Below are 27,937 nucleotides of genomic sequence, written 5' to 3' on the forward strand. Positions count from 1 at the left end.
ACCACAGGAGAGGGACATTGTGAGACTAAAGACGCCATCCTACTGATGCGTTCTCAAAGTATTAACTATGTACTATGACTAAGCATGCTACATACTATTTAGAACACACTGTTTAGTCAAATCTATATATAAAAAAAAAAAACATGAAAATGTTTGTTTGACGTACTATTGTGTTGTTCTCCGCCATTCATTTGTTCTCTCCAACCTTAAATCATCTTTATTTGAATTCAGTTTTAACAGAAAACAGAGGAAAGAAACAAGGAAAGATAGAAAGAAGGAAGCCATGCGAACACAAGAACATCTACTGAAGCCTTATCAACCTGGAAGTAAAACATCAGATAAAACAAAAAAAAATATCAAAGTAAAAGTTGTTTAAAACAGACATACATTTCAAAGTAAAAGTCCTCATTGTGGCAGAAGTGTCTCTGGTCAGAGGCAGTTCCATCATGGCTTCTCACCCTGCCCCGTGCACCAAGTACAGAGCAGATGTGTGTGTGTTCCCAGGCAGTGAGCAAAAAAGCAGATTGTTTGCATAGAGCCAGACACAACAGTGTCTTATAAACGTGTGTGTGTGTGTGTGTGTGTGTGTGTGTGTGTGTGTGTGTGTGTGTGTGTCTCTACAGCAGCATGAGTCTCTCTAAAGGGAGGAGCTACCAGTGTGTCCAATCCAGTCACAGCAAGATGCTCCTTATTACCCAATCAGATTATCAAACTGATTGATGGGTGATTGACAAATTGATTGAGAGTCGATTGTCTGGTGGGCGTGTCCCTCTATGACCTCCGACCAATCATCCCTGCGCATTTGGGTCACACGCCACATAACTGAACCCCGTGGAGCCACACAGTGACACAGCAACACAAAGCATCAGTCACACCACCTTTACACAATGGCTAGACTATGTAGAGTTAAATACACATTTACAATGGATATATAGGGACAGATTGTTGCTATTAAAGAAACACGCACACGCACGCACAGCTTTAAAACACCACCAACATTCACCAGTGACAAAATAAAGAATACTTGATGCAGGAATATGATAATGACAGGATGGCTGTTGGTTAGACCCACGGTTTTCATCTTTAACGTCATGCTATTTGAACATCACCTTTGGTGACACATTAAAACGCCTGTTAGCTTTACTGTTCTGTTCCACGTGTCGACAGCGCGCCTTGTGGCTAGCAAGTGCGCGTGTCACTTCTGCATATGTCCATTTTGGTTTTTACAGTAATATCTCTACCAGAGAGATAGTTAGTTCATTGTTAGTTCGTTACAGCTAAGTCTATGTACACTGTGGTTGATTTCTGACGCAGCCTCTGCCATGAGAGAACTCTTTCAAAAGTATACGGACGGAATATACAGCACATGCATTTTATCTTAAATAGAATTAAACATTCGACTAATTCTAAACTAATCAAACACACAATGGCCTGCCTTATCAAACTACTTAACAGTAACATTCTGAAATAGAACACTGAAAATGAGGTTTATAAATGTGGAAGGAGACAGCAACGTTCCAACAACCTTTTCCAAACGTCACTAGTCTCTAAGAGCAGCCAGCAGTATAACTAGTGGCCACAAGATGGCAGTGTTATGCACAGAGCTGTGTGTATGTACAGTGTGTGTGTGTGTGTGTGTGTGTGTGTGTGTGTGTGTGTGTGTGTGTGTTATTGACACATTTGAAAACAACTTGATTGATTAGTTGATTGTCTAGTAGTTGATTGTCTAGTAGTTGGGCCTTCCCTGTAGCTCAGTTGGTAGAGCATGGTGTTTGCAACACCAGGGTTGTGGGTTCGATTCCCACGGGGGGCCAGCACAGAAAAAATAAATAAAAAATGTATGAAATGTATGCATTCACTACTGTAAGTCGCTCTGGATAAGAGCGTCTGCTAAATGACTAAAATGTAAATGTAAAATGTCAGTGAAAAATTAATATATGGCAGTTATTATACACATAATACAGGAAGTATATCCATATCAGGATTTGTGCTTTCTTACTTCTACATGTTAAACATGTTAAGACACATTATTGCACCAAACACAGTCTTTGGGATGACACAAACACACACACACACACACACAAACACACACACAAACTCCAATGAAGATAAAAGAGTGGAAAACATGTTTTTTCCGACAGAGGGCTGAGAGGACAGCTGCCAGAGTGCTCTCTCGTTCTGTCCATCCTCTCTCTTTTTCAGTCCATCCCTCTGTCTTTTCTCCATCTTTCACCATCTCTTCTGTCCCTGTCTGTGTATGAAAGGAGAAGGTGAGAGAGTTTGGAGTCCTCCATCGCTTTAGCTTTTTACCAATTTCTCCCCGTCCCTCCCTCTTCTTCTCTCCCCGGTCTCCTGTATATCCAAGGAGAAGGGAGCGGTATTCCAGGCTTTGGGAATTTCATGCTGACAGATCTGATATGAGCAGCTTATCCATCTTATTCGCAACCATCTCTCCTTGAACAGGAAGCTCCGCCTCCTCATAGTCATCGTCAAACGTCCTGGGGAGACAACACAGTATGAGAGTGTGTGTGTGTGTCAGTGTGTGTGTGTGTGTGTGTGTGTGTCAGTGTGTGTGTCAGTGTGTGTGTGTGTGTGTGTGTGTGTGTCAGTGTGTGTGTGTGTGTGTCAGTGTGTGTGTGTGTGTCAGTGTGTGTGTGTGTGTGTGTGTGTGTGTGTGTCAGTGTGTGTGTGTCAGTGTGTGTGTGTGTGTGTGTGTGTGTGTGTGTGTGTGTGTGTCAGTGTGTGTGTGTGTGTGTGTGTCTTACCCCTCCTGCAGCTGTTCGTTAGCCGTCTCCTCCGCCACCAGGATCTCATACTCCTCTGAAGCGTATTTATCCCAGTCTGAAGGCTCTGGACAATCGTTGTCTATGTCCTACAAAACACACACACACACACACACACACACACACACACACACACACACACACACACACACACACACACGTTAGTACACACACACCTTCACTGTCTATGTCCTGCAACACACACACACACGTCAGTACACACACACACACGTTAGGACACACACACCCTCACTGTCTATGTCCTACAAAAAACACACACCCTCACTGTCTATGTCCTACAAAACACACACACACACACACACACACACACACGGTCCTACCTTCTGCAAAGCGAAGGGGTCTCTCTGCTCATGGTCCAGGTATTTCTCCAGGTTAAAGAACGTGTCGAAGAATATATGAGCCATCCTACACCTCTTCAGATCAGACAGGGTTATCTTACCTAAACACACACACACACACACACAATATGATGTTTATCTACTACTGCACTGTACACATGTAAAGTATAATGGATGAAAGAGAGGAGAGAACATTGGAAGAGAAAGAAGATACACACCTTGGCTTTCAGGTTTGACAAGGTCTAACATCTGACAGAGCAGGTCTGTGAAGGGTAGGGGTTCAATGCCCATCCCCTCCATCCTACTACACTGCTCCTCATAGAAGTACTCCAACTCAAACATAGACAACACACCGTCACCGTCTGTGTCCATACACCTGAACCAGTACTCTATACTGGGGGGGCAGAGAGAGACAGACAGACAGAGAGACAGAGAGAGAGAGAGATAGGAGAGAGAGAGAGACAGAGAGAGAGAGAGAGAGAGAGACAAAGGAAGAGAGAGACAGAGAGAGATAGGAGAGAGAGAGATAGGAGAGAGAGAGAGAGACAGAGAGAGAGAGAGAGAGATAGGAGAGAGAGAGAGAGAGAGAGAGAGAGAGACAGAGAGAGAGAGAGAGAGAGACAAAGGAAGAGAGAGACAGAGAGAGATAGGAGAGAGAGAGATAGGAGAGAGAGAGAGAGAGAGAGAGAGAGAGAGAGAGACAGAGAGAGAGAGAGAGAGAGAGAGAGAGAGAGAGAGAGAGAGAGGAAGATTAGATCATACACACACACACACAAATGCACATCTGCGTGCACACGAATGCGCATATGTTGCATACACACACTCTCTCCTGCTCACACACACACTCTGCTGTGCTACCTGGTAGGGTTTTTCTTGTCTTCCTCTGAGATGAGGAACCAGCTGAACTCTGCATAACTCATCCTCCCTTCTCTCTGCACTGAGCTACCCCTGATAGAAAGAGAGAGAGAGAGAGAGAGAGAGAGAGAGAGAGAGAGAGAGAGAGAGAGAGAGAGAGAGAGGACAGGAGGAAATAAATAAATAATAACTTTACATTCAAGCATTTAGCTTTTACCAGATATTGTTACGGTAAGTGTGTGTGTGAGGTCTTACCGAGTAACGGCTCCTGAGAACAACCTCTCAATGATTCTGCTTGAGGAGGCTGTCAGAGGAGAAGAGAGAGAGAGAGAGATGGGGGCATGGAGAGAGAGAACAATAGGGTGAGACGGGGGGCATGGAGAGAGAGAACAATAGGGTGAGATGGGGGCATGGAGAGAGAGAACAATAGGGTGAGATGGGGGCATGGAGAGAGAGAACAATAGGGTGAGATGGGGGCATGGAGAGAGAGAACAATAGGGTGAGATGGGGGGGCATGGAGAGAGAGAACAATAGGGTGAGATGGGGGGCATGGAGAGAGAGAACAATAGGGTGAGATGGGGGCATGGAGAGAGAGAACAATAGGGTGAGATGGGGAGGCATGGAGAGAGAATGAGAGAGAGAGAGAGATGGGGGGGCATGGAGAGAGAGAACAATAGGGTGAGATGGGGGGGCATGGAGAGAGAAAGAGAGAGAGAGAGATGGGGGGCATGGAGAGAGAGAACAATAGGGTGAGATGGGGGGGCATGGAGAGAGAATGAGAGAGAGAGAGATGGGGGGCATGGAGAGAGAGAACAATAGGGTGGGATGGGGGGGCATGGAGAATGAGAGAGAGAGAGAGATGGGGGGGCATGGAGAGAGAGAACAATAGGGTGAGATGGGGGGCATGGAGAGAGAGAACAATAGGGTGAGATGGGGGGCATGGAGAGAGAATGAGAGAGAGAGAGATGGGGGGCATGGAGAGAGAGAACAATAGGGTGAGATGGGGGCATGGAGAGAGAGAACAATAGGGTGAGATGGGGGGCATGGAGAGAGAATGAGAGAGAGAGAGATGGGGGGCATGGAGAGAGAGAACAATAGGGTGGAGATGGGGGGGCATGGAGAGAGAGAACAATAGGGTGAGATGGGGGGGCATGGAGAGAGAGAGAAAGAGAGATCAGTAAATTACTAATACCAAAATACTTTTCTAAAGCTTTAAGATTGAATACACAGTCATTCAGACAGACTCACCGTGGTCGTTGTAACGAGCCAGGTCCTTAGGGTCAATGTAAAGGTCGTGGTCCGTGTCCAACTCCCAGAACTTACAGTAGATCACATAGAAATGCTCATAAGAGAAATAATCTGTTATCTGGTTGATATCATCCTCCTCTTCCAACAGTGCCAGGGTCTGAGAGAGACAGCGAGAGAGAGAGAGAGAGAGAGAGAGAGAGAGAGAGGAGAGAGAGAGAGAGAGAGAGAGGGAGAGGGAGAAAGAGAGAGAGAAGAGAGAGAGTGAGAAAGAGAGAGAAAGAGAAGAGAGAGAGAGAGGGAGAGAGGGAGAGAGCGAGAGAGAGAGAAGAGAGAGAGAGAGAGAAGAGCGAGAGAAGAGAGAGAGAAGAGAGAGTGAGAGAGAGAGAGAGAGAGAGAGAGAGAAGAGAGAGAGAGATAGAGCGAGAGAAAGAAGAGAGAGAGAAGAGAGAGAGTGAGAAAGAGAGAGAAGAGAGAAAGAGAAGAGAGAGAGAGGGAGAGGGAGAAAGAGAAGAGAGAGAGAGAGAGTGAGAAAGAGAGAGAAGAGAGAAAGAGAAGAGAGAGAGAAGAGAGAAAGAGAAGAGAGAGAGGGAGAGGGAGAAAGAGAAGAGGGAGAGAGTGAGAAAGAAGAGATAAAGAGAAGAGAGAGAGAGAGAGAGAGAGAGAGGGGGAGAGAGGGAGAAAGAGAAAGAGAAGAGAGAGAGTGAGAAAGAAGAGAGAAAGAGAAGAGAGAGAGAGAGGGAGAGAGGGAGAAAGAGAAGAGAGAGAGAGAGGGAGAGAGGGAGAAAGAGAAGAGAGAGAGAGGGAGAGTGAGAAAGAGAGAAGAGAGAAAGAGAAGAGAGAGAGGGAGAGAGGGAGAAAGAGAACAGAGAGGGAGAAAGAGAAGAGAGAGAGAGGGAGAGAGCGATAAATAGTTAAACGTTTGATTCTAAACTAGGATATTTCTATATTTATCCTTTGAAGCTGGAACAGGAAGTGATGCATGTACCTGCAGGAAGTTGCTCCTGCGTAGTTCCGTCATGGTGATGCGACCCGTCCATGAGCGGTTGACCACATAGAATATCCGCTGAATCACCTAGCAACCACAGGACATAGGGGAAGGCTGATGAATAGTAGTCACACACTGACTTGCCTACTTCCAATGTATTTTCAGAGGAAGTGGTTAGGTGTCTAAATATGTGTGTGTGTGTGTGTGTGTGTGTGTGTGTGCAGAGCCTGGGCTGTAGACTGTGGCCTGCAGGGGGCAGCATCAACAGTGTTTCCGTGACGTCACGGTATGCTGACGCACCCTCCTGTAACCCACCTAGTACACGTGTTGCAGGCAGCTGCCGGTCTCTCAGTCTGTCTGCCTGTCTGTCTGCCTGTCTGTCTGCCTGCCTGCCTGCCTGTCTGTCTGTCTGTCTCCATACACTCAGATCAGCAGCTAAAGTTACTCCAGGAGAGCATTTCTTTCCCCTTACCTTCATCAGCACACTCTTAGACAACAGCAGAGCACAAGACTATTACTGTTGGTAGAGCAGACCGACTGTTGAAGTGTTCATCTGCCTGTGATCAGACTAACAGTTCGACAGCTGTGGTCTATGACGCACACGCTAATTCTGATGCTATGAACGCAGTGAATGAGTTCAGTGTGGAAATGTAAGGTTCAGCTTTGTGACTGTGATTTGTGGACTGTTGCATGTAGTGACCATAGATAACCCTTCTAGTAATTTAATAGGATATATGTCATCTACTCTCAAAGTTCCACAATGGGATCAAAATGGCAGCCATTGTTGTCAGGGAGAAATCCAAACCATTCTAATTGGAATAAATGATAGTAGAGGCATAATCTGGTTTTATTGATGCAGGAAAATTAAAGTAAGGTGTGTGATATATTGGAGATGGTGTAATAGAATTTCTGTCATCCTAAAATATTCTCATATAATCATAAATACAGTTAATACAGGTTTTATACAAACACTCTACATTAATAGCCTAAACAATATATGTAAACAGACCATAAATGTCTAAATTGTTGTTTTCTTGGAAAACAGAGTGATATTATATGGTACAATATCAGTACTTCCTGCATTTACAACTTGTCTAAGTCCTATCATCTACTGATTTCAGACAGTGTATTGCTGTGGATTGGCTGCATTGTTTAAATGGAATGTGGGCAGTTAATCAAAAATGTAATAATGGAATGATTCCTCTAAAACTGTCTGGCTAACTAACTAACAAAAATACAGTGCAGATAAATTCTTCATATTCATTTGACACAATATTTTACAACAGCACTGGCAAACCATGGTTGACCAGCTCCCTGACCAACATGGCTGACCTTCATCCCTTCATAAGAATGTTCATCCCCATTCTAGTATTCTAATTCCTAATTCTATGCTAGTGACATACAGTGATCAAATGGTTGCTATAGTAACAACTATGTAATGACTAGGTGATGGATGATGTCACTCACGGTGGTGATGTAACGGGAATGGAATTCTGGGGCATCCTTCAAGAACGTCAGTCCTGGGTGGGTGTCCACTATGTCCTACACACACAGAGAGGAAGAGGGAGAGGGAGGGAGAGGGAGGGAGAGGGGGGGAGAGGGAGGGAGAGGGGGGGAGAGGGAGGGAGAGGGGGGAGAGAGGGAGGGGAGGGAGGGAGGGAGGGAGGGAGGGAGGGAGGGAGGGGAGGGAGGGAGGGAGGGAGGGAGGGAGGGAGGGAGGGGGAGGGAGGGAGGGAGGGAGGGAAAGGGGAGAGAGAGAGAGAGAGAGAGAGGGAGGGAGAGAAAGGGGAGAGAGAGAGAGAGAGAGAGAGAGAGGGAGGGAGGGAGAGAGAGAAAGGGGAGAGAGAGAGAGAGAGAGAGAGAGGAGAGAGAGAGAGGGAGGGAGAGAGATAAATATAACATCATTTCTGAGAGACCTGTGTTTGGGCCTCCTCTGCCACTCATTGATTAGCATTAAGATGTTCACCACACACACCTGTAATAAAGGTATGAAGTCCTCCTGGTCCAGGTAGGTACAGCCAGGCTTCGCTAGGAGGTAGATAAACTTAGACGAATCGTCATAGCAACTATATAACAACCTGAGGGGGGAGAGAGAGAGAGAGAGAGAGAGAGAGAGAGAAAGAAATAAAGTAAGAGATTGATAACATATGAAATAACATTTCAGATGATTATAGCAGAGGGATATGCAAATTTAATGGGAGGAACATAAAGGACAAATATAAAAGGAATACAAATTAGGAGAGGAGAGGAGGGAGAGGAGAGGAGAGGAGAGGAGAGGAGAGGAGAGGAGAGGAGAGGAGAGGAGAGGAGAGGAGGAGAGGAGAGGAGAGGAGAGGAGAGGAGAGGAGAGGAGAGGAGTTTCTTACTTTCTCCAGGTAGCAATGAAGGAGTGAACAGAGACAAAGCCGGTCCTCTCTCCTCCCGCTCCGTTAAACATGGCTGCCTTCCAGTACAGAGGACAGCCGCATGCCTGAAAACAAATACACCCAAAACAGGCAGTGAGATGGACAGCTAAACCACAACTATTGACAAAAAGGTACAAACACACAACAACTTCTTCACCACCGACGTGTAGCACCCACCACTGTTTCATATTGCAGTGGGTGTGTGTGTGTGTGTGTATGTGTGTGTGTGTGTGTGTGTGTGTGTGTGTGTGTATGTGTGTGTGTGTGTGTGTGTGTTACCTTAGCGATCTTGCCCATCTCGTAAATATCAGCCTTCTCCTCCTCAAACTCTGTGAAGGCTGTTTCTATGGCAGTGATGGCCGCATCGTGGTTAACTTTTGTTGCCCCCGGTAACCCTCGAGGGTAGTAGAAGCGGGGAATGTTGAGGGCAGGGGGAGGAGGGGGAGGAGGGGGAGGTGGAGGAGGAGGGGTGAGGACGACTGGAGTGGGGGGAGGAGAGGGGGAGCGGTGGGGTGGAGGAACGTAGGGGGTGGGGGAGAGAGGGGCTGGAGGAGGGGTGCCAGATTTCTTATCTTGCTTGTTGGACTGGACCTGAAGAAAGAGAGAGAGCGAGAGAGAGAGAGAGAGAGAGAGAGAGAGAGAGAGAGAGAGAGAGAGAGAGAAAGAAAGCTTTAAAATCAACCTTTACTGGCACAATTCAACTTTCATACATAACCAAATCAATACCAATTCCCCTCTACTCACACACCCCTCACCCCTCACCCCACCAGCCCCGCTAACACTGCCTCAGCAGCCGTTGAGTTCACTTCCTCAATCGGTTTTCTCCTTGTTTTCTTAATGACCAACTTCACTTACAAGTAGTTTACTAGTCAGTCCCTCGTCTTATTTGCAAGTGTACCTCAGCTTCCCAAATGTACAAGCACAAGACCTTCCCAAACCCCTGAACAGCCTGGACCAGTGGAATAAGATCTCCCAAACCCTGAACAGCCTGGACCAGTGGAATAAGATCTCCCCAACCCTGAACAGCCTGGACCAGTGGAATAAGATCTCCCCAACCCTGAACAGCCTGGACCAGTGGAATAAGATCTCCCCACACCCTGAACAGCCTGGACCAGTGAATAAGATCTCCCCACACCCTGAACAGCCTGGACCAGTGGAATAAGATCTCCCCACACCCTGAACAGCCTGGACCAGTGGAATAAGATCTCCCCACACCCTGAACAGCCTGGACCAGTGGAATAAGATCTCCCACACCCTGAACAGCCTGGACCAGTGGAATAAGATCTCCCACACCCTGAACAGCCTGGACCAGTGGAATAAGATCTCCCCACACCCTGAACAGCCTGGACCAGTGGAATAAGATCTCCCCACACCCTGAACAGCCTGGACCAGTGAATAAGATCTCCCCACACCCTGAACAGCCTGGACCAGTGGAATAAGATCTCCCACACCCTGAACAGCCTGGACCAGTGGAATAAGATCTCCCCCCAATGGACAACAACAATAATGAACAACGACAGAGTAGGAGTAGACTACCCTATACAAACACATCTGATGTGACTAAGAGACCAGTCTACCACATGCCTACCACCTGACAGAAATACTGCTGCATGTTCCGTACCAAAACAAAATGTCTCTGTTGCACATCACATAAGTCTGTTTCAACACCATGAAACAAGGCTGAAGCACTGTGTTACGTGTCCGGGTTACAGGCCCTATACACTCTGCTGAGCGTCTGTACTGGGTGGGTATCAAGTAGGACAGCTGAACCAGCCCCCTCGCCGCCCCCACCCCCTCTCCTCTCCTCTCCTCTCCTCTCCTCTCCTCTCCTCTCCTCTCCTCTCCTCTCCTCTCCTCTCCTCTCCTCTCGGCACTCATCCATTCTATCACTCTATTCCTGCCCCCCAGGACTAAAAATACCACTCTGGTATCTGCCTCAGAATAGCTTGTCTTCCCCGGCATGTATTTGTGTTATTGGTGTGAGAAAAAGTGAGTGTTAGTGTATGTCTGTATAACACCCGTGTGTGTGTGTGTGTGTGTGTGTGTGTGTGTGTGTGTGTGTGTGTGTGTGTGTGTGTGTGTGTGTGTGTGTGTGTGTGTGTGTGTGTGTAATGCATCAGTATCATCCAGTGAGTCCAGTCCAGTCTAGTCCAGTCCAGTCCAGTCCAGTCTAGTCCAGTCTAGTCCAGTCTAATCCAGTCCAGTCCAGTCTAGTCCAGTCCAGTCTAGTCCAGTCCAGTCCAGTCCAGTCTAGTCCAGTCTAGTCCAGTCCAGTCTAGTCCAGTACTACCAACCTGCGCCTGCAGTTGCTGGAAGGTCTTGATTCTCTTCTTGAAGCGCGAGGGCAGTACAAAGTCACAGCCCCGGGAGAGGAAGGCTAGCTCACATCTTAGATCAGGGTCCCCCCGCAGTGTCTCTTTAGACTCCTTGATAAACATGACGTTGATAGGAGAGGATGAAGATGATGATAGGAGAGGATGAAGGTAACGTTGATAGGAGAGGATGAAGGTGAGGATGATAGGAGAGGATGAAGGTGAGGATGATAGGAGAGGATGAAGGTGAGGATGATAGGAGAGGATGAAGGTGAGGATGATAGGAGAGGATGAAGGTGAGGATGAAGGTGTGGATGATAGGAGAGGATGAAGGTGAGGATGATAGGAGAGGATGAAGGTGAGGATGATAGGAGAGGATGAAGGTGAGGATGATAGGAGAGGATGAAGATGACGATGATAGGAGAGGATGAAGGTGAGGATGATAGGAGAGGATGAAGGTGAGGATGATAGGAGAGGATGAAGGTGAGGATGATAGGAGAGGATGAAGGTGAGGATGATAGGAGAGGATGAAGATGACGATGATAGGAGAGGATGAAGGTGAGGATGATAGGAGAGGATGAAGGTGAGGATGATAGGAGAGGATGAAGGTGAGGATGATAGGAGAGGATGAAGGTGAGGATGATTACTTTATTGCATCCGTTTCTTAGGTAGCGGTTCAAGTTCAAAGTTCATTCAGATTCCCAGCTGGTGTTGGTGGAGGGTGCAGCAAAGCCCCCTGAGAGACAGATGAACCACAGACCGGCCGTGGTGTAGAATTACAGACAGGACTACTAGACTACCAACAGCTCCATGGAGTCTACAGTCTATCTACAGACCACAGCTCTTCAATTCTCTCTTCTTTTCAGTTTTTCACTCTCTCCATGCAACGGATTCCAGCTTTCTATTTAGTTTCTTCAAAGTATTTTATTCTCTCCATTCTGTCCAACGGAACGAGGGATGATTCCTTTCACATATCCAGGAGAACAGACTGAAGGAGACAAGATCGCCCAGCAGAGGAAAAGAAAAGAGTAACAGAATATATCGAAAAAGAAAAGAATCCACCAAGAGAAGAAAATGAGTCCACAGAGAAACGAAGGAAGATCCAACTGGACTGTGTTCTGAGTCGGTTCTGAGTCCACCTGCAGCTAGCTGGTTCTCATTCCATGTCTGCTAGTCACACACACACACACACACTCACAAACATACTCATACACACACTCTTTCTCAATCAAACTTTCCTGTTGCTTCACTTCCACACAAACACTCTCTAATATTGACAAATACTGTAGATCCACACTCAGACACACCTATATTCTCTCTCTCTCAGGGTTGAGTCCGTAGCTTATCCGTGTGTGTGCACTGACATATTCCATGTGTTAGCTCCTAGCGTATCTCATCAAACCATAGCGGCGGGCCAGCCGGTGGCTATACGTGGCCCAACAGAGTGCTTCTCTCTGGGGTATAAAAGTTCCCGTCTCCCCTGTGCTTCTCTGGTTCTACGGTATAGTCCTTTTGTAGCCTGTCGCTCTGAGAATCAAACTGAGAGACCAGCTCTGGGAAATATGAGACAGGCCGAGGTCTGGCTGCGACACACACACACACACACACACAACACACACACACACACACACACACCACACACACACACACACACACACACACACACACACACACACACACACACACACACACACACACACACACACACACACACACACCAGCTGTCCTGAGCGAAAGGGTAGGGCAGGGGGTTTGGTTTGGTCGTGTTGCATATCTATGTGTTCCCTGCTCCCCTGCCCCCCATCCCCTAGCCTCTCTGGCTAAAGTTAGCCTCAACAGTGTTCTGGCTGTTCTGAGTGAAGTCTGGACTGGAGGATAGCTCAGCCCCATCTAGTGGCCGTGGCTGTGTATTACCTAGAATCCTCAGTACTGTTCTGCAGTGCTACTTACTGTATGTCTAGCCCGTCAGCCAGTGCCCTGTCCACTAACCAAATGATAAAACATCTGTGGCTACTGGCCTCACCAGAAGCATTCCTAGCAGAGCAGTTACAGGTAGACCAGAAGGCTGCACGGGGAGAGTCTTACACTCTATAACAGGGGTGACCAATCCTCTTATTACAGAGCTACTAGGCGCGCAGGGCTTTGTTCCAGCCCTGCTCTAACACACCTGATTCAGCTACTCAATGTCCTGATGAACCCCTGATGAACAGAATCAGGTATGTTAGAGCAGGGCTGGAACTAAACGCTGCAGGAAGTTGGAGGAGAGGATTGGTCACACGTATCAGTTGGTAGTAGGACTGAACAGAGCGCTATAGTGGACAGGGGAGTTATGACAGGAACATCAGACACGCTCCACAGGAAGTGAATAATCCCACCGTGTGTGTGTGTGTGTACGACACAAACCCTCAGTGAGGGAGTCACCTTGCGTTTTCAGCTCTCCCCCTCCACGCACGCACACACGCACGCACGCACTCACTCACTCACTCACTCACTCACTCACTCACTCACTCACTCACTCACTCACTCACTCACTCACTCACTCACTCACTCACTCACTCACTCACTCACTCACTCACTCACTCACTCACTCACTCACTCACTCACTCACTCACTCACTCACTCACTCACTCACTCACTCACTCACTCACTCACACACACACACACACACACACACACACACACACACACACACACACACACACACACACACATACACATACACACACACACGATTATTTACAAGTGCAGTGTTGTCAAGCCAAGGTCACATCCTTAACACACACACACACACTGCCACCTCCAAGAGCTGGAGAATTCAAATACTTGTAAATAGCACTGTACGTCTCTCTCTTTGCCTGCATGATTTGCAATGCGCGTTGTCTCAAGGATTATGTGGCTCACACGACTTTGTTGTGGTTTGCTGTTGCAACTGCTCAGTGCTATTATTAGTAGCTAGGGTCACCCGTTAGCATACCGTTTTTAAACCCGTCTGTATGTAGCTAAACTGTGCTGTTAGTGGAATCATGTTGAAAGATATCTGCTATTTGTGACAGCTAAAAAGTGGGATGGTTGTTCCTAAAGCACCCCTGCACTTGTTGAGTCATAAATCTCAGCGATAAGCGCAGATGAGTGTGTGTGTGTGTGTGTGTGTGTGTGTGTGTAAGCGGACCCTGAACAGATGTCATTGACCCAGCTGCGTGCTCTTTTCCTCGCTGACCAACTGACAGGCTTCTCCTCTCTTCTCGTTTCTTCTTCCCTTACCTCCTTCTCTCTTCCGCTTACCTCCTTCTCTCCTCCCCTAACCTCTTCTTCTTTTCGTTTATCTTTTTGTAAAGGAGTGGGGCAGTACAGAAATAGAGAGAAAAGAGGAGTAAAGAGAGCGCTGAAATAGCAGTGGTATTTATGCACCAGAGGGAGCGGCTTAAACCGGTTCGCTAGAACGACCCTAGGCCTCGTCCTCCTCTCTCCTCCCCTCTCCTCCTCTCTTCTCCCCTCCCCTCCCCTCTCCTGCCCTCCCTTTTCCTCTACCCTCCTCTTATCGCTTTCCGCCCCCCTCTCCTCTCCCCTCTCCTCCCCTTCCCTCTCCTCCCCTCCCCTCCCCTCTCCTCCCCTTCCCTCTCCTCCTCTCTTCTCCCCTCCCCTAATCTGTTCACTTTTAAGTAAACAATTACTAAAGCCTATAAGATGCTATTCTTTTAAAGTGGAACCATCATCTGAAATTACAACAATATTTCAGAGAAAGGTCAGTAAACCTTCAACACATGCTACCTTCCCTTATAAGCTGGAAGTATTTTGTCATTGACGTGTGACCTAAGAAGAGTGTTATAACTAAGTTTGACTGGCTTGTGCACTCAAATCAAGAACTGTTGAATACTTGTTTTCACAACAACATTTATGAAAGTGCCATAGAAAGAACTGTCAGTGTCACTGTGACGTCCTTTATTGTTGTCAAATGGTAGAAGAGGTTGGCTTAACTCTATAGGCTTATTTCTGCTGCAGCAACTAGGCAGACTTCACACACACACACTTGAAAATAGGCATGCATAAATGCCATCTCTGTGGTAACGACCCTTGGCTTGGATTGGCTGCATCGGTCGGAATGTTCGCAGGGTAACCGTGCCAACAACGAGGAAACCCAGTTCACATCTCTGCTCTATTCCCAGACTCACTTCCTCTCCCAACACACACACACACACACACACACACACACACACACACACACACACACACATGCACGCGTACATCCACAGACAAGCAGACAAGAGGGCACTATGTGTCTGAGTTAGAAGCTGACCAGACCCACTAGTTAACACATAGCACTGACTATTTCAGAAACCTGTCAGATTGCACTGTAACATCTATGCTCTCTCTCTCTCTCTCTCTCTCTCTCTCTCTCTCTCTCTCTCTCTCTCTCTCTCTCTCTCTCTCTCTCTCTCTCTCTCTCTCTCTCTCAGACCCACTCAGATCCAGATAAACACCTGCTCCTCCACCTCTTCTCTCCTCCTTTACCCTCCCCTGTTCACCTGTAGAGCTGTAGCTGTACCCCTCTCCTCCAACAGACCTCTTATACTGCAGTACCCCTCTCCTCCAACAGACCTCTTGTACTGCAGTACCCCTCTCCTCCAACAGACCTCTTGTACTGCAGTACCCCTCTCCTCCAACAGACCTCTTGTACTGCAGTACCCCTCTCCTCCAACAGACCTCTTGTACTGCAGTACCCCTCTCCTCCAACAGGCCTCTTATACTACAGTACCCCTCTCCTCCAACAGACCTCTTATACTGCAGTACCCCTCTCCTCCAACAGACCTCTTATACTGCAGTACCCCTCTCCTCCAACAGACCTCTTATACTGCAATACCCCTCTCCTCCAACAGACCTCTTATACTGCAGTACCCCTCTCCTCCAACAGACCTCTTGTACTGCAGTACCCCTCTCCTCCAACAGACCTCTTGTACTGCAGTACCCCTCTCCTCCAACAGACCTCTTGTACTGCAGTACCCCTCTCCTCCAACAGACCTCTTATACTGCAGTACCCCTCTCCTCCAACAGACCTCTTATACTGCAGTACCCCTCTCCTCCAACAGACCTCTTGTACTGCAGTACCCCTCTCCTCCAACAGACCTCTTGTACTGCAGTACCCCCTCCTCCAATAGACCTCTTATACTGCAGTACCCCTCTCCTCCAACAGAGCTCTTGTACTGCAGTACCCCTCTCCTCCAACATACCTCTTGTACTGCAGTACCCCTCTCCTCCAACAGACCTCTCCTCCAACAGACCTCTAGTACTGCAGTACCCCTCTCCTCCAACAGACCTCTTGTACTGCAGTACCCCTCTCCTCCAACAGACCTCTTGTACTGCAGTACCCCTCTCCTCCAACAGACCTCTTGTACTGCAGTACCCCTCTCCTCCAACAGACCTCTTATACTGCAGTACCCCTCTCCTCCAACAGACCTCTTGTACTGCAGTACCCCTCTCCTCCAACAGACCTCTTGTACTGCAGTACCCCTCTCCTCCAACAGACCTCTTGTACTGCAGTACCCCTCTCCTCCAACAGACCTCTTGTACTGCAGTACCTCTCTCCTCCAACAGCCCTCTTGTACTGCAGTACCCCTCTCCTCCAACAGACCTCTTGTACTGCAGTACCCCTCTCCTCCAACAGACCTCTTGTACTGCAGTACCCCTCTCCTCCAACAGACCTCTTATACTGCAGTAACCCTCTCCTCCAACAGACCTCTTGTACTGCAGTACCCCTCTCCTCCAACAGACCTCTTGTACTGCAGTACCCCTCTCCTCCAACAGACCTCTTATACTGCAATACCCCTCTCCTCCAACAGACCTCTTATACTGCAGTACCCCTCTTCTCCAACAGACCTCTTGTACTGCAGTACCCCTCTCCTCCAACAGTACCCCTCTCCTCCAACAGACCTCTTGTACTGCAGTACCCCTCTCCTCCAACAGGCCTCTTATACTACAGTACCCCTCTCCTCCAACAGATGGAGGCAGAGCTCCTAGATGAAGCAGGAGGAGGATGAAGTCGCCCCTGGTGAATGTCCCCTGTTTAACTCTGTGTGTTAACAGCAGACTAAAACTAGATGGCAGCAGAGAGTTTCAGGACACACACGCACACACACACACACACACACACAGACGTATTACAAATGTAGGAAGTTGTGTAAACAGACAATGGTTACTAAAGTGACTGGAGAGACTGTTACATGTTAATCCTTACCTCTGAGCCAAACAGCAAAAAGGTGACGTCAGGTATAAGAGAGTGTGCAGAGTGTGTCTGAGTGTGTCTGAGTGTGTGTGTGTGTGTGTGTGTGTGTGTGTGTGTGTGTGTGTGTGTGTGTGTGTGTGTGTGTGTGTGTGTGTGTGTGTGTGTGTGTGTGTGTGTGTGTGTGTAGAGGAATGTGATGGCATCAAGTGTAGTTCTTCGGATCTCTCGTATGTATATTCTCTATTCTCTCTCTTTCTATGTGTGTGTCTGGGAAATATTGTTTGGACAATATCCCAGCCTGCACTGGGAGTGGTGTATGATGTCACCATGGGACTGGAGGCTACGTGTGTGTGTGTGTGTGTGTGTGTGTGTGTGTGTGTGTGTGTGTGTGTGTGTGTGTGTGTGTGTGTGTGTGTGTGTGTGTGTGTGTGTGTGTGTGTGTGTGTGTGTGTGTGTGTGTGTGTGTGTGTGTGGCTAACCTTGGAGGCTATTGTCAGTGTTGGAAACTCCTTACACACAGCAACACTGACTCCATGACTCCAAGGTGTGTCTGTGTGTGTATTTGTGTGTTAGAGAGGGAAGTAGTGGGGGAGGGGGCTTCTCTCACCGCTTGGCTGAGCTTCCTGCTGTGACCTCATTTCCTGTGGAAGCATTCGGAAGCTGATGTCATTAAGTACTGACCCCAAGACAACAACCCCTGCTGTTTACCCCTCCATTCATCTTGTCAACCTCTTCTCTTTCTCACACGTTTTCCTTCAGCTCTATTATCTTGTGCGCTGGGTAATTCCCGTAGAGCAGTAACTTCAGCTCTATTATCTTGTGCGCTGGGTAATTCCCATAGAGCAGTAACTTCAGCTCTATTATCTTGTGCGCTGGGTAATTCCCGTAGAGCAGTAACTTCAGCTCTATTATCTTGTGCGCTGGGTAATTCCCGTAGAGCATTAACTTCAGCTCTATTATCTTGTGCGCTGGGTAATTCCCGTAGAGCAGTAACTTCAGCTCTATTATCTTGTGCGTTGGGTAATTCCCGTAGAGCTGTAACTTCAGCTCTATTATCTTGTGCGCTGGGTAATTCCCGTAGAGCAGTAACTTCAGCTCTATTATCTTGTGCGCTGGGTAATTCCCGTAGAGCAGTAACTTCAGCTCTATTATCTTGTGCGCTGGGTAATTCCCGTAGAGCAGTAACTTCAGCTCTATTATCTTGTGCGCTGGGTAATTCCCATAGAGCAGTAACTTCAGCTCTATTATCTTGTGCGCTGGGTAATTCCCGTAGAGCAGTAACTTCAGCTCTATTATCTTGTGCGCTGGGTAATTCCCGTAGAGCAGTAACTTCAGCTCTATTATCTTGTGCGCTGGGTAATTCCCATAGAGCAGTAACTTCAGCTCTATTATCTTGTGCACTGGGTAATTCCCGTAGAGCAGTAACTTCAGCTCTATTATCTTGTGCGCTGGGTAATTCCCGTAGAGCAGTAACTTCAGCTCTATTATCTTGTGCGCTGGGTAATTCCCGTAGAGCAGTAACTTCAGCTCTATTATCTTGTGCGCTGGGTAATTCCCGTAGAGCATTAACTTCAGCTCTATTATCTTGTGCGCTGGGTAATTCCCGTAGAGCATTAACTTCAGCTCTATTATCTTGTGCGCTTGTGCCTGGCTTCGTCTCGAATGGCACCCTATTGCCTAGGGCTCTGGTCAAGGGAATAGGGTGCCATTTGAAACGCAGTCACTGTAGAAGGGTAGGAGGAGGGTTGGCTCTCCCTCATTTCTGTTCTGGGCTCCAAATGGCTAGTCTGCTCTCTGCAGTCTGTTCTGCTAGTCTTGTCTTGCTCTCTGCTCTGCGTTCGACTGGCTTGTCTGGCCTTGGATTTATCTGGCCTTGGATTTATCTGGCCTTGCCTCCTGGTCTCCATGGTGATTAATGGGAACACTCTGACAGGTGCAGAAAGGCCTATATTACTCTGTCAGCAGACACACACACACACACACACACACACACACACACACACACACACACACACACACACACACACACACACACACACACACACACACACAAACACAAACACACTGCCTTTGGACCCCTGTGTCGCAATTCAGTGTGACTGACAGGGTAATGTTTAATTAGGACATGGGGAGGGGTTGGCGCTGGGGTGGATTTGCATAATTCTCAGAGTGGCAAAGACGCATCGGGTGTCAGAAAGCACCCCCACACACACACACACACACACACACACACACACACACACACACACACACACACACACACACACACACACACACACACACACACACACACACACACACACACACACACACACACACACACACACACACACACAGCTATTCCTAAACTCAGCTGTGACCTAACAGTAGCAATGGGTCAGCCTACCCTTTGGCGACAGACACACACAGAAACACACGCACACACACACACACAGGGTCCGTTTACACTGTGGCGACAGTGAGTCTGTTAGCAAGATGCCGTAGTAGACAGATTTAGGTCCCCATCACACCTCTATCTGTCAGCCTGGTGTGTGTGTGTGTGTGTGTGTGTGTGTGTGTGTGTGTGTGTGTGTGTGTGTGTGTGTGTGTGTGTGTGTGTGTGTGTGTGTGTGTGTGTGTGTGTGTGTGAGTGTGAGTGTGTGTGTGTATGGTAACAACACCATTAACATTCCCAATGCCAACAGCCCCCACCCTCTCCCGCTGTGCTCCAATCAGCACCTCACACACACACACACACACACACACACACACACACACACACACACACACACACACACACACACACACACACACACACACACACACACACACACACATGTTCTGCCTGTGACACTGCAACAACAGAGACTGGTCCCAAAATAACACTTCAACCAATCAGTGAGGAGAACCTGTGAGTGGACCACTTCATCTACATTCCTCTCTCTCTCTCTCCTTGTCATCCCTCCTTCTCTCGTTCCTTCTACCTCTGCTGTCTGTTGATCGACCATGCTGTGTAACCTTACTCCATGTTGATATGTATGCCACCTACAGTGCATTCAGAAACTATTCATACCCCTGGACTTTTTCCACATTTTGTTGTGTTACAGCCTGAATTTAAAATTGATTAAATGTAGATTTTGTGTCACTGGTCTACATACAATGCCCCATAATGTCAAAATGGAATTATGTTTTCAGACATTTTTACAAATGAATTAAACATGAAAGTCACTCTGATGCTGTAGGGGAAGGAAACCGCTCAGGGATTTCACAATGAGGCCAATGGTGACTTTAAAACAGTTACAGAGTTTAATGGCTGTGATAGGAGAACACTGAGGATGGATCAACAACATTGTAGTTATTCCACAATATTAACCTAATTTACAATGTGAAAAGAAGGAAGCCTGTACAGAATAAAAATATTCCAAAACATGCATCCTGTTTGCAACACGGCAGTAAAGTAAAACTGTACAAAATGTGGCAAAGAAATGAATGATTTGTATTCCGGACATAAAGTTATGTTTGGGGCAAATCCAACACAACACATCACTGAGTATCACTCTTAATATTTTCAAGAATGGTGGTGAGTGCATCCTATTATGGGTTTGCTTGTTATTATTAGGATAAATACAATTAAAACGAAAGGGAATGGAGCTAAGCACAGGCAATATCCTAGAGGAAAACCTGGTTCAGTCTGCTTTCCACCAGACACTGGGAGAGGAATTCACCTTTCAACAGGACAATAACCTAAAACACAAATCTACGCTAGAGTTGTTTACCAAGACGATATTGAATATTCCTGAATGGCCTAGTTACAGTTTTGACTTAAAATCGTCTTGAAAATCTATGGCAAGACTTGAAAATGGCTGTCTAGCAATGATCAACAACCAACTTGACAGAGCTTGAAGAATTTTAATAGGAATAATGTGCAAATATTGTACAATCCAGGTGTACAAAGCTCTTAGAGACTTACCCAGAAAGACTCACAGCTGTAATCACTGCCAAAGGTGATTCTAACATGTATTGGTGTGAATACTTATGTAAATTAGATATTTCTGTATTTCATTTACAATAAATATGCAAAAATGTCTAAAAAGATGTTTTCACTTTGTCATTATGTGGTATTGTGTGTAGATGGGTGAGCAAAAAATCAATTTGATGCATTTCAAATTCAGGCTGTAACACAACAACATGAGGAATAAGTCAAGGAGTATGAATACTTTCTGAAGGGACTGGATTTATGACGTTACCATGGCACCCAGCACTGACGGAACACCCAGGAACCTAAAGTACCTCCCGCTTTAACATACTGACACACACACGCACACACACAAACACACAAACACAGAGCAATAATGCTCTGTCTCCTGTGACAGCACAAAGCCCTAAATTACCCCAAACATTCCAGAGGAGAGGAAAGAGCTGGCCACCACTTTGTCTCCACCTCTTCCTTTTCCTCCTCTCGCTCTCTCTCTCTCTCTCTCTGCCTCCCTCTCTCTCTCTCTCTCTCTCTCTCTCCCTCTCTGCCTCCCTCACTGACTCTGCCTCCCTCTCTCTCTGCCTCTCTAACTCTTTGCCTGCCTCCCTCGCTCTGTCTCTCTCTCTCTAACTCTCTGCCTCCCTCTCTCTCTGCGTCCCTCTCCCTTAATCTATTTCTCTCTCTCTCAGCTAGAACATCTACACATATCCAACCAGCAATACATCTCTCAACTAGAACAGAGAAAGTATCCTTCAGCAGCAACAGTGTCAGAGGAAGGTAGACCTGACTAATAGACGTCTGAGAGCCTGACACACACACACACACACACACACACACACACACACACACACACACACACACACACACACACACACACACACACACACACACACACACACACACACACACACACACACACACACGTCGGTCAGGGGTACTCACTCTGATCACCTCGGGCGTCTGCTGGATGAGCAGCGTCGAGCCGATGTCTCTCAGGGCAACCACATCGCTAGGGGCAACCGGGTGTCTCACAGCAACAGGAGGAGCAGCGATGGTTGCAACAGGTGCCTCTCCAGGTGTGGGTGTAGGGGGCGAGACAGGGGAGGGGACAGGTGTTACAGCCGGTGGAAGGGTGGCCTTGGTGGTAAGTACGGCTGTCAGGTCAGCTACAGGTGGATGTTCACATGTAGAGGCCTCTAACAGTCCAACTGTAGACGCTTCTGAAGGTGTAGGTACGACTGTAGGTGGTGGAACAGGTGTAGGTACGACTGTAGGTGCTGGAACAGGTGTGGGTAGGGCAGAAGGTGTAGCTTGGTCTGTAGCGACAGACTCTGCTAGGGTTGTGGGGATATGGACAGGGACAGGGACAGGGACAGGGACAGGTGTGGATACAGCACCAGATGTTGGTCTGGGTGCAGGTGTGGATACAGCACCAGATGTTGGTCTGGGTGCAGGTGTGGATACAGCACCAGATGTTGGTCTGGGTGCAGGTGTGGATACAGCACCAGATGTAGGTCTAGGTGCAGGTGTGGATACAGCACCAGATGTTGGTCTGGGTGCAGGTGTGGATACAGCACCAGATGTAGGTCTGGGTGCAGGTGTTGGTGTGGAGGCAGACACATGTACAGGCATGGATACAGGTCCATCTGTAGGTAAAGGTACAGTTCAGTTCACATACATACATAGAACAAAGAACCGTGCAACATATACACAATACCGTAAATAGGAATAGATAGACACGGACAGTCACCTTGACCAGCTGGTGGAGATCCAGGTAGTTTGGCCTGCGTCAGAGTGTCCTGTAGGAGTCTCATCACCTCCTTCTCTTTGCTCTGAGCCCCAGTCTTCCCAGTGTTCCCAGGACTACCCCCAGAGTCCACCAGCTCCTGGGCAAAGCTCTCAATGCTCTCCAGGATCCTCAGCAGCAGGGCCCTGTCCTCCTCATCTCCCAGCCCCACCACGCTGCCCTCTGCCTGGGGGAGAGGAGCAGGCGAGCTGGGGGTCGACCTAGTGGCCTGGGCGTTAGCGGTTAGGTGGCTAACAGGAACAGGCCTTTGAGCCTGGGGGTTGATTTGGGTTTGTGGGGAGGGGTTCCCCTGTCCTGTCCCCCTCTGTCTGGTCTTAGCGGGGAGAGGGGGCTCCGTCCCTCGTTCTCTCTCTCCCTCTCTGATTCTGTCTCTCTCCCGACCCATGCTCTGCGACAGACACTCCAAGTCCATCAGAAGTCTGTCGATATCGTCGTCTCTATGAGTAATAGGAGGGGTGTGTTTGGAGGTTGGGGTGCAGGTGAGGTCTTCACCGGCAGACTGGAGTGAGTGTGTAACGTGTACGTGTGACAGATTGGGGCTGAGGTGTGTGTGCGCGGAGCTGGGGGGTGTGTGTGGACTAAAAGCGGTCCCGTTCCGACTGTGAGTGTGTGTGAGGCCTCTGGTCGGTGTGTGTGAGTGTGTGTGTCTGGAAGCCCTGTTCAGCCCCCTTCCCAGGTCTGCATCCTCCTCAATAAAGAGAGCCTCCATGGGGGAGATGGACGGAGTGTGTGTGCGCGCTGACGGAGTGTGCGTTTGCGATGAAGGTGTGTGTGCCTGGGATGGAGGGGTAGAAACGGACAACGTGTGTGTATGCGGTGAGGGAGAGTGTGTGTGTGACGGAGTGTGTGTGTGCTGCAGCCCGTTGGTCTGAACCTTATGTCTCCCTGCTGTCTCAGGCGTAGTGGACAAAGGGAGAGAAGAGTCTGGAGCGAGTGATGAGGGTGGCAGTACATCCCTGCTCCTGGGTAAGGGAGGGTTCTGAACAATGTCTTCATACCGTGGCGGTTGATCATTCCCAAATATGGGTGAGAAGGGGACAGCAGCTTGCTGCAGCATATGGAGACTACTAACCAGCTCGGCCAACTCGCTATGACCTCCAATCCCTGACCCTTGACCTCCAGCCCCTGACCCTAACCCTAACCCAGCCCCCTCCAGCTCTAGAGGCAGTTTCCTCAGATAGGAGCTCAGCCTGGTCATCACAGCTCTGTAGATGCTCTCAGGACTGGCTCCTCCATCTTCTCCTCCCCCGGGACTCTTCCGACTGATACACTGCTTGATGATGTCCGTACATTTCTTCAAGTCCTCAGAACACTTGACCAGAATGTCCAGACAGGCCCGTATGTCTTCCCCCCCTGCTCCTCCCACTCCTCCCTCCTCCCCCGCGCGGGTCTTCTCCAGTAACCGGGCAATGAGGGACTCGTCAGCTAATGAGCTGAGGTAGAGAGACGCCACTGTGTTTAGCCCCGCCTCCAAGGAACCAGAGCAGGCGCTGGATAGGCTACTGGTGGACCCACCCCCGGCCCTGGAGACACTGGATAGGCTGGTTGTGGATAGAGACCCACCCCCGGCGGTGATGCTAGCAGGCGATAGGCCTTTGAGCACCTTGATGGTGTCGCTGAAAGGCGGCAGGTTCTCATCATTGGCGTTTCCATTTCCGGTAATAGTCCCATTCCCCGTTCCTCCGACGTTCCCGGTGAAGTGTCCGTAGACGATGTCGAGGTCCGTGGACCGACGGCTGTAGGAGTCCGGCCTGACCTTGCGACCTTTCCTGAAGGTCACGTGACTGGTGGAGAGGCGGAGCTTCTCGAAGGAGAACTCTTTGAGTTTGCCACTGGCCAGGTTGATGGCTTCTCCTGTGATGTCCTTCAGACTGGCAGAGCTCTGGAGAGGCCGGTCAGGACCAGAGCTGGTAGTAGTGGTGGTGGTGTTGGCCTTCTTACCTCGCCATGGAGGACTGTCCTCACCCACCACACCATACACACCGTTAGGATCATTAGGAACACCACAACTCCCGTTACAGCTGGTGCTACTAACTTTACAGCTGTTGGGGGTTTGGTGAGGAGAGTTAGCGTTAGCGTTTCGGGTCAGGTTGTGTGTGAATGTGTGTGAGGGGTCAGGGTGTGTGTGAGCGTGTGTGTGTGAGGGGGCGGTCAGCAGCTCGGAGCAGGTGCTGCGATGGACCACAGTACAGTCCAGTCCCTGGGACAGCGCCCCACATGACCCGGAGCAGTAGTGCACCGCGTGATTCTGAGCCCGACGGTCCACCACCACGCTGCTGTAGCAACTAACACTGCTCACTACCACGCGATAGGCTGCTGCCATGGTTACCGCTCAGTTGACGCCTGGTTACCGCTTGGTTACCAAGGTTACAAAGCAGTCTCAATTACTGCATGAAAAAAACACAAAACTCCAGCAAAAAATGATATGTGAAAAAAATACAAGGCCAAAATAGTTATTGTTTAAATCCCTTCAGATGAGTGGGGAGAGATGAGTTTCAGATCCACAGAGTCAACCAAACAGCCTCCTTAAAATCCACACTAGAAAGATTTGAAACTCCAAATGAATTTAGAAAAAATAGACACATTTCCACACAGAAAAACTTCCACATAAAAAACGAAAATATCCCTTCAGATGAGAAGAAAAGGTCAATCCATGCTGTAATCACAGAATCCATTAGAGTCAATATTGATTTGATTTTCACCTGTGTCTAAACACTGTCTTCTCAGAGGTCCTCATCTCTCCAAAGGAACTCCAGGGGCCTGGTCTAACCCCATTGTTGCCTGAAAGACCCCCCCGATCAGGGTTCACCGTCCTGGGCTTGGAAACTCACCCAGGCCCCCTCTCCTTTTGTCCTTCTCTCTCCTCTTCTCCCTTCTATCCCCCTCTCCTTCTCTCCACTTCTGTCCCCCTCTCTGCCTCTCGTTCGTAAAATAACTGCAGTCCACTCTAACCACAGCTGCCTTGATGTGATTCACAGATGGTCGACTCTCTCGCTCGCTCTCTCTCTCTCTCTCTCTCCCTCCCTCCTTCCGTCCTGTGCTGTCAAGCTGGTCTCGGTGTGTTTCTGATGGGAGGACACCACCTGTGAGTTGACAGAAAAGGGGGAGTGAGGGGGAAGGAGGGAGAGAAAGAAGGAAGGAGAGAAAAATAGCGTTCAATCATTTAGACAGTCACCACGTAGCAAATTATTTTTCTGTGTGTGTGTGGGTGGGGGTGGGGCGCGTGTGTGTGTGTGTGTTGTCAGCCCTCCAGCTATCCTCCAGATGACAGTATATATGCGGGACCTTAGTCCTTTATCATCAAAGAGTACAAAACTGCATGTGTACATCCTGACACACGCACGCGCACACACACAAACACACGACACGCTGGTTCCCGATCAAAGAGAGCGCAGAGAAGCGCAGAGAAGAGAAGAAAATGACGGTGAAAGTATAATGTATAATGACGAGGCCAGACTGGCTTGTTGATTTAACATTTATCCGTGGTTTCTAGGGATGGGGGGGGAAAAATGATATTTACATATCGCATTATTATTTTGGACGATATTATAATGATACTTTGACTCAAAGTATCAATTAATATATATATATATATATATACTGTATATTATATATTAGTATTTTTTTGCTAGGCAGTGTTAGCTAGAGCTAGTCAGCTACGCCAAAACTCTGTACATTTCTCATCCTATAGCTTTGTTCTTAATCTTCTTTTTAAATAGTACTTTTATTCCCATGATGCATGTACATTTGTTTTCTCACGCTCTCTCGTCTCTCTGCAGCAGACATATGGTGAGCAAAAAGTTTAGAACATCAAATCGCAATAAAACCGCAGTATCGAATTGCAATAGATATCGTATCGGCACCTAAGTATCGTGACAGTATCGTGACAGTATCGTGATAGTATTGTATCGTGAGGTCCCTGACCGGTCCCAGCCCTAGTGAATTCCAATGCTTTCTCAATGGGAGTCGTACGTTGACGGTCAGCGACGGTGACGCGGTTAGAAACCGGTGGCGCGTCCATATCCATACAATTTGCATCCATTTTCACAGAGAAAAAGTTCTGAACTTTTGACGGGCCGACGGATACGTAACCATCCGTTTAGCCAATTACCCAAACCCGCGCATTTTGCGTCACACACTCCACACGCGCACGGACCAAGGACCAACATTTATCCATTTTAATTTGGTATTTGATCTCCACGGATCAGTCTTGGCTCACCCTAAGGGTGAAAGAAGGAGAGGTGAATGGAAGACTGTCTACATGTTCTCACATGTTTATATCAGTCGTGGTATTAAGAGTCGTTAGTGGAGCAGAAGTACCTAATAAAAGCCCATTGGTCTGTTTAAAACACCAACACACCTGTCCTTGATTTCCCCAAGGCTGTCCCATTGAACTCTGATTTCCCCAAGGCTGTCCCATTGAACTCTGATTGCCCCAAGGCTGTCCCATTGCACTCTGATTGCCCCAAGGCTGTCCCATTGCACTCTGATTGCCCCAAGGCTGTCCCATTGAACTCTGATTGCCCCAAGGCTGTCCCATTGCACTCTGATTGCCCCAAGGCTGTCCCATTGAACTCTGATTGCCCCAAGGCTGTCCCATTGCACACTGATTGCCCCAAGGCTGTCCCATTGAACTCTGATTGCCCCAAGGCTGTCCCATTGCACTCTGATTGCCCCAAGGCTGTCCCATTGAACTCTGATTGCCCCAAGGCTGTCCCATTGCACTCTGATTGCCCCAAGGCTGTCCCATTGCACTCTGATTGCCCCAAGGCTGTCCCATTGAACTCTGATTTCCCCAAGGCTGTCCCATTGCACTCTGATTGCCCCAAGGCTGTCCCATTGCACTCTGATTGCCCCAAGGCTGTCCCATTGCACTCTGATGTCCCTGGCTGGTGTCATGTCTTTAATCCATGATCAGATGTTTCCCTGTTTCTCTCCACCACGTCCACATGTGTTTTGTTTTTGACTGGTTCAACATCAGTTTTGAGCGCCTCATAAATGAACTCAACGC

The 27,937-nt window shown here is 48.3% G+C and overlaps 1 protein-coding gene across 3 annotated transcripts in view; it reads right to left on the bottom strand.

Annotated features, from left to right (window-relative positions):
* Positions 1–202: 202 nt before the first annotated feature.
* The window catches only part of ppp2r3a (protein phosphatase 2, regulatory subunit B'', alpha), a 55,460-nt gene continuing 27,725 nt past the window's right edge, over positions 203–27,937 (bottom strand). The window contains exons 2-15 of one of the 3 annotated variants that reach the window (XM_045697727.2): positions 22,870–26,009; positions 22,062–22,765; positions 8,915–9,226; positions 8,597–8,700; positions 8,206–8,308; positions 7,698–7,772; positions 6,231–6,317; positions 5,246–5,402; positions 4,253–4,301; positions 4,001–4,090; positions 3,361–3,536; positions 3,125–3,243; positions 2,766–2,872; positions 203–2,498 (exon numbers count right to left, since the gene is read on the bottom strand). In XM_045697727.2, coding sequence (XP_045553683.1) covers positions 2,399–2,498; positions 2,766–2,872; positions 3,125–3,243; positions 3,361–3,536; positions 4,001–4,090; positions 4,253–4,301; positions 5,246–5,402; positions 6,231–6,317; positions 7,698–7,772; positions 8,206–8,308; positions 8,597–8,700; positions 8,915–9,226; positions 22,062–22,765; positions 22,870–25,249 — 4,563 coding nt within the window. In that variant the 5' untranslated portion in view covers positions 25,250–26,009 and the 3' untranslated portion in view covers positions 203–2,398. Of the gene's footprint in view, positions 2,499–2,765; positions 2,873–3,124; positions 3,244–3,360; positions 3,537–4,000; positions 4,091–4,252; positions 4,302–5,245; positions 5,403–6,230; positions 6,318–7,697; positions 7,773–8,205; positions 8,309–8,596; positions 8,701–8,914; positions 9,227–10,929; positions 12,509–22,061; positions 22,766–22,863; positions 26,010–27,937 lie in introns of those variants that run through there. The other 2 variants (XM_045697726.2, XM_045697728.2) reach the window with 2 other exon arrangements.

The sequence above is a fragment of the Salmo salar genome, chromosome 16, assembly GCF_965601325.2.
Source record: "Salmo salar chromosome 16, fSalSal1, whole genome shotgun sequence".
Lineage (NCBI taxonomy): Eukaryota > Metazoa > Chordata > Actinopteri > Salmoniformes > Salmonidae > Salmo > Salmo salar.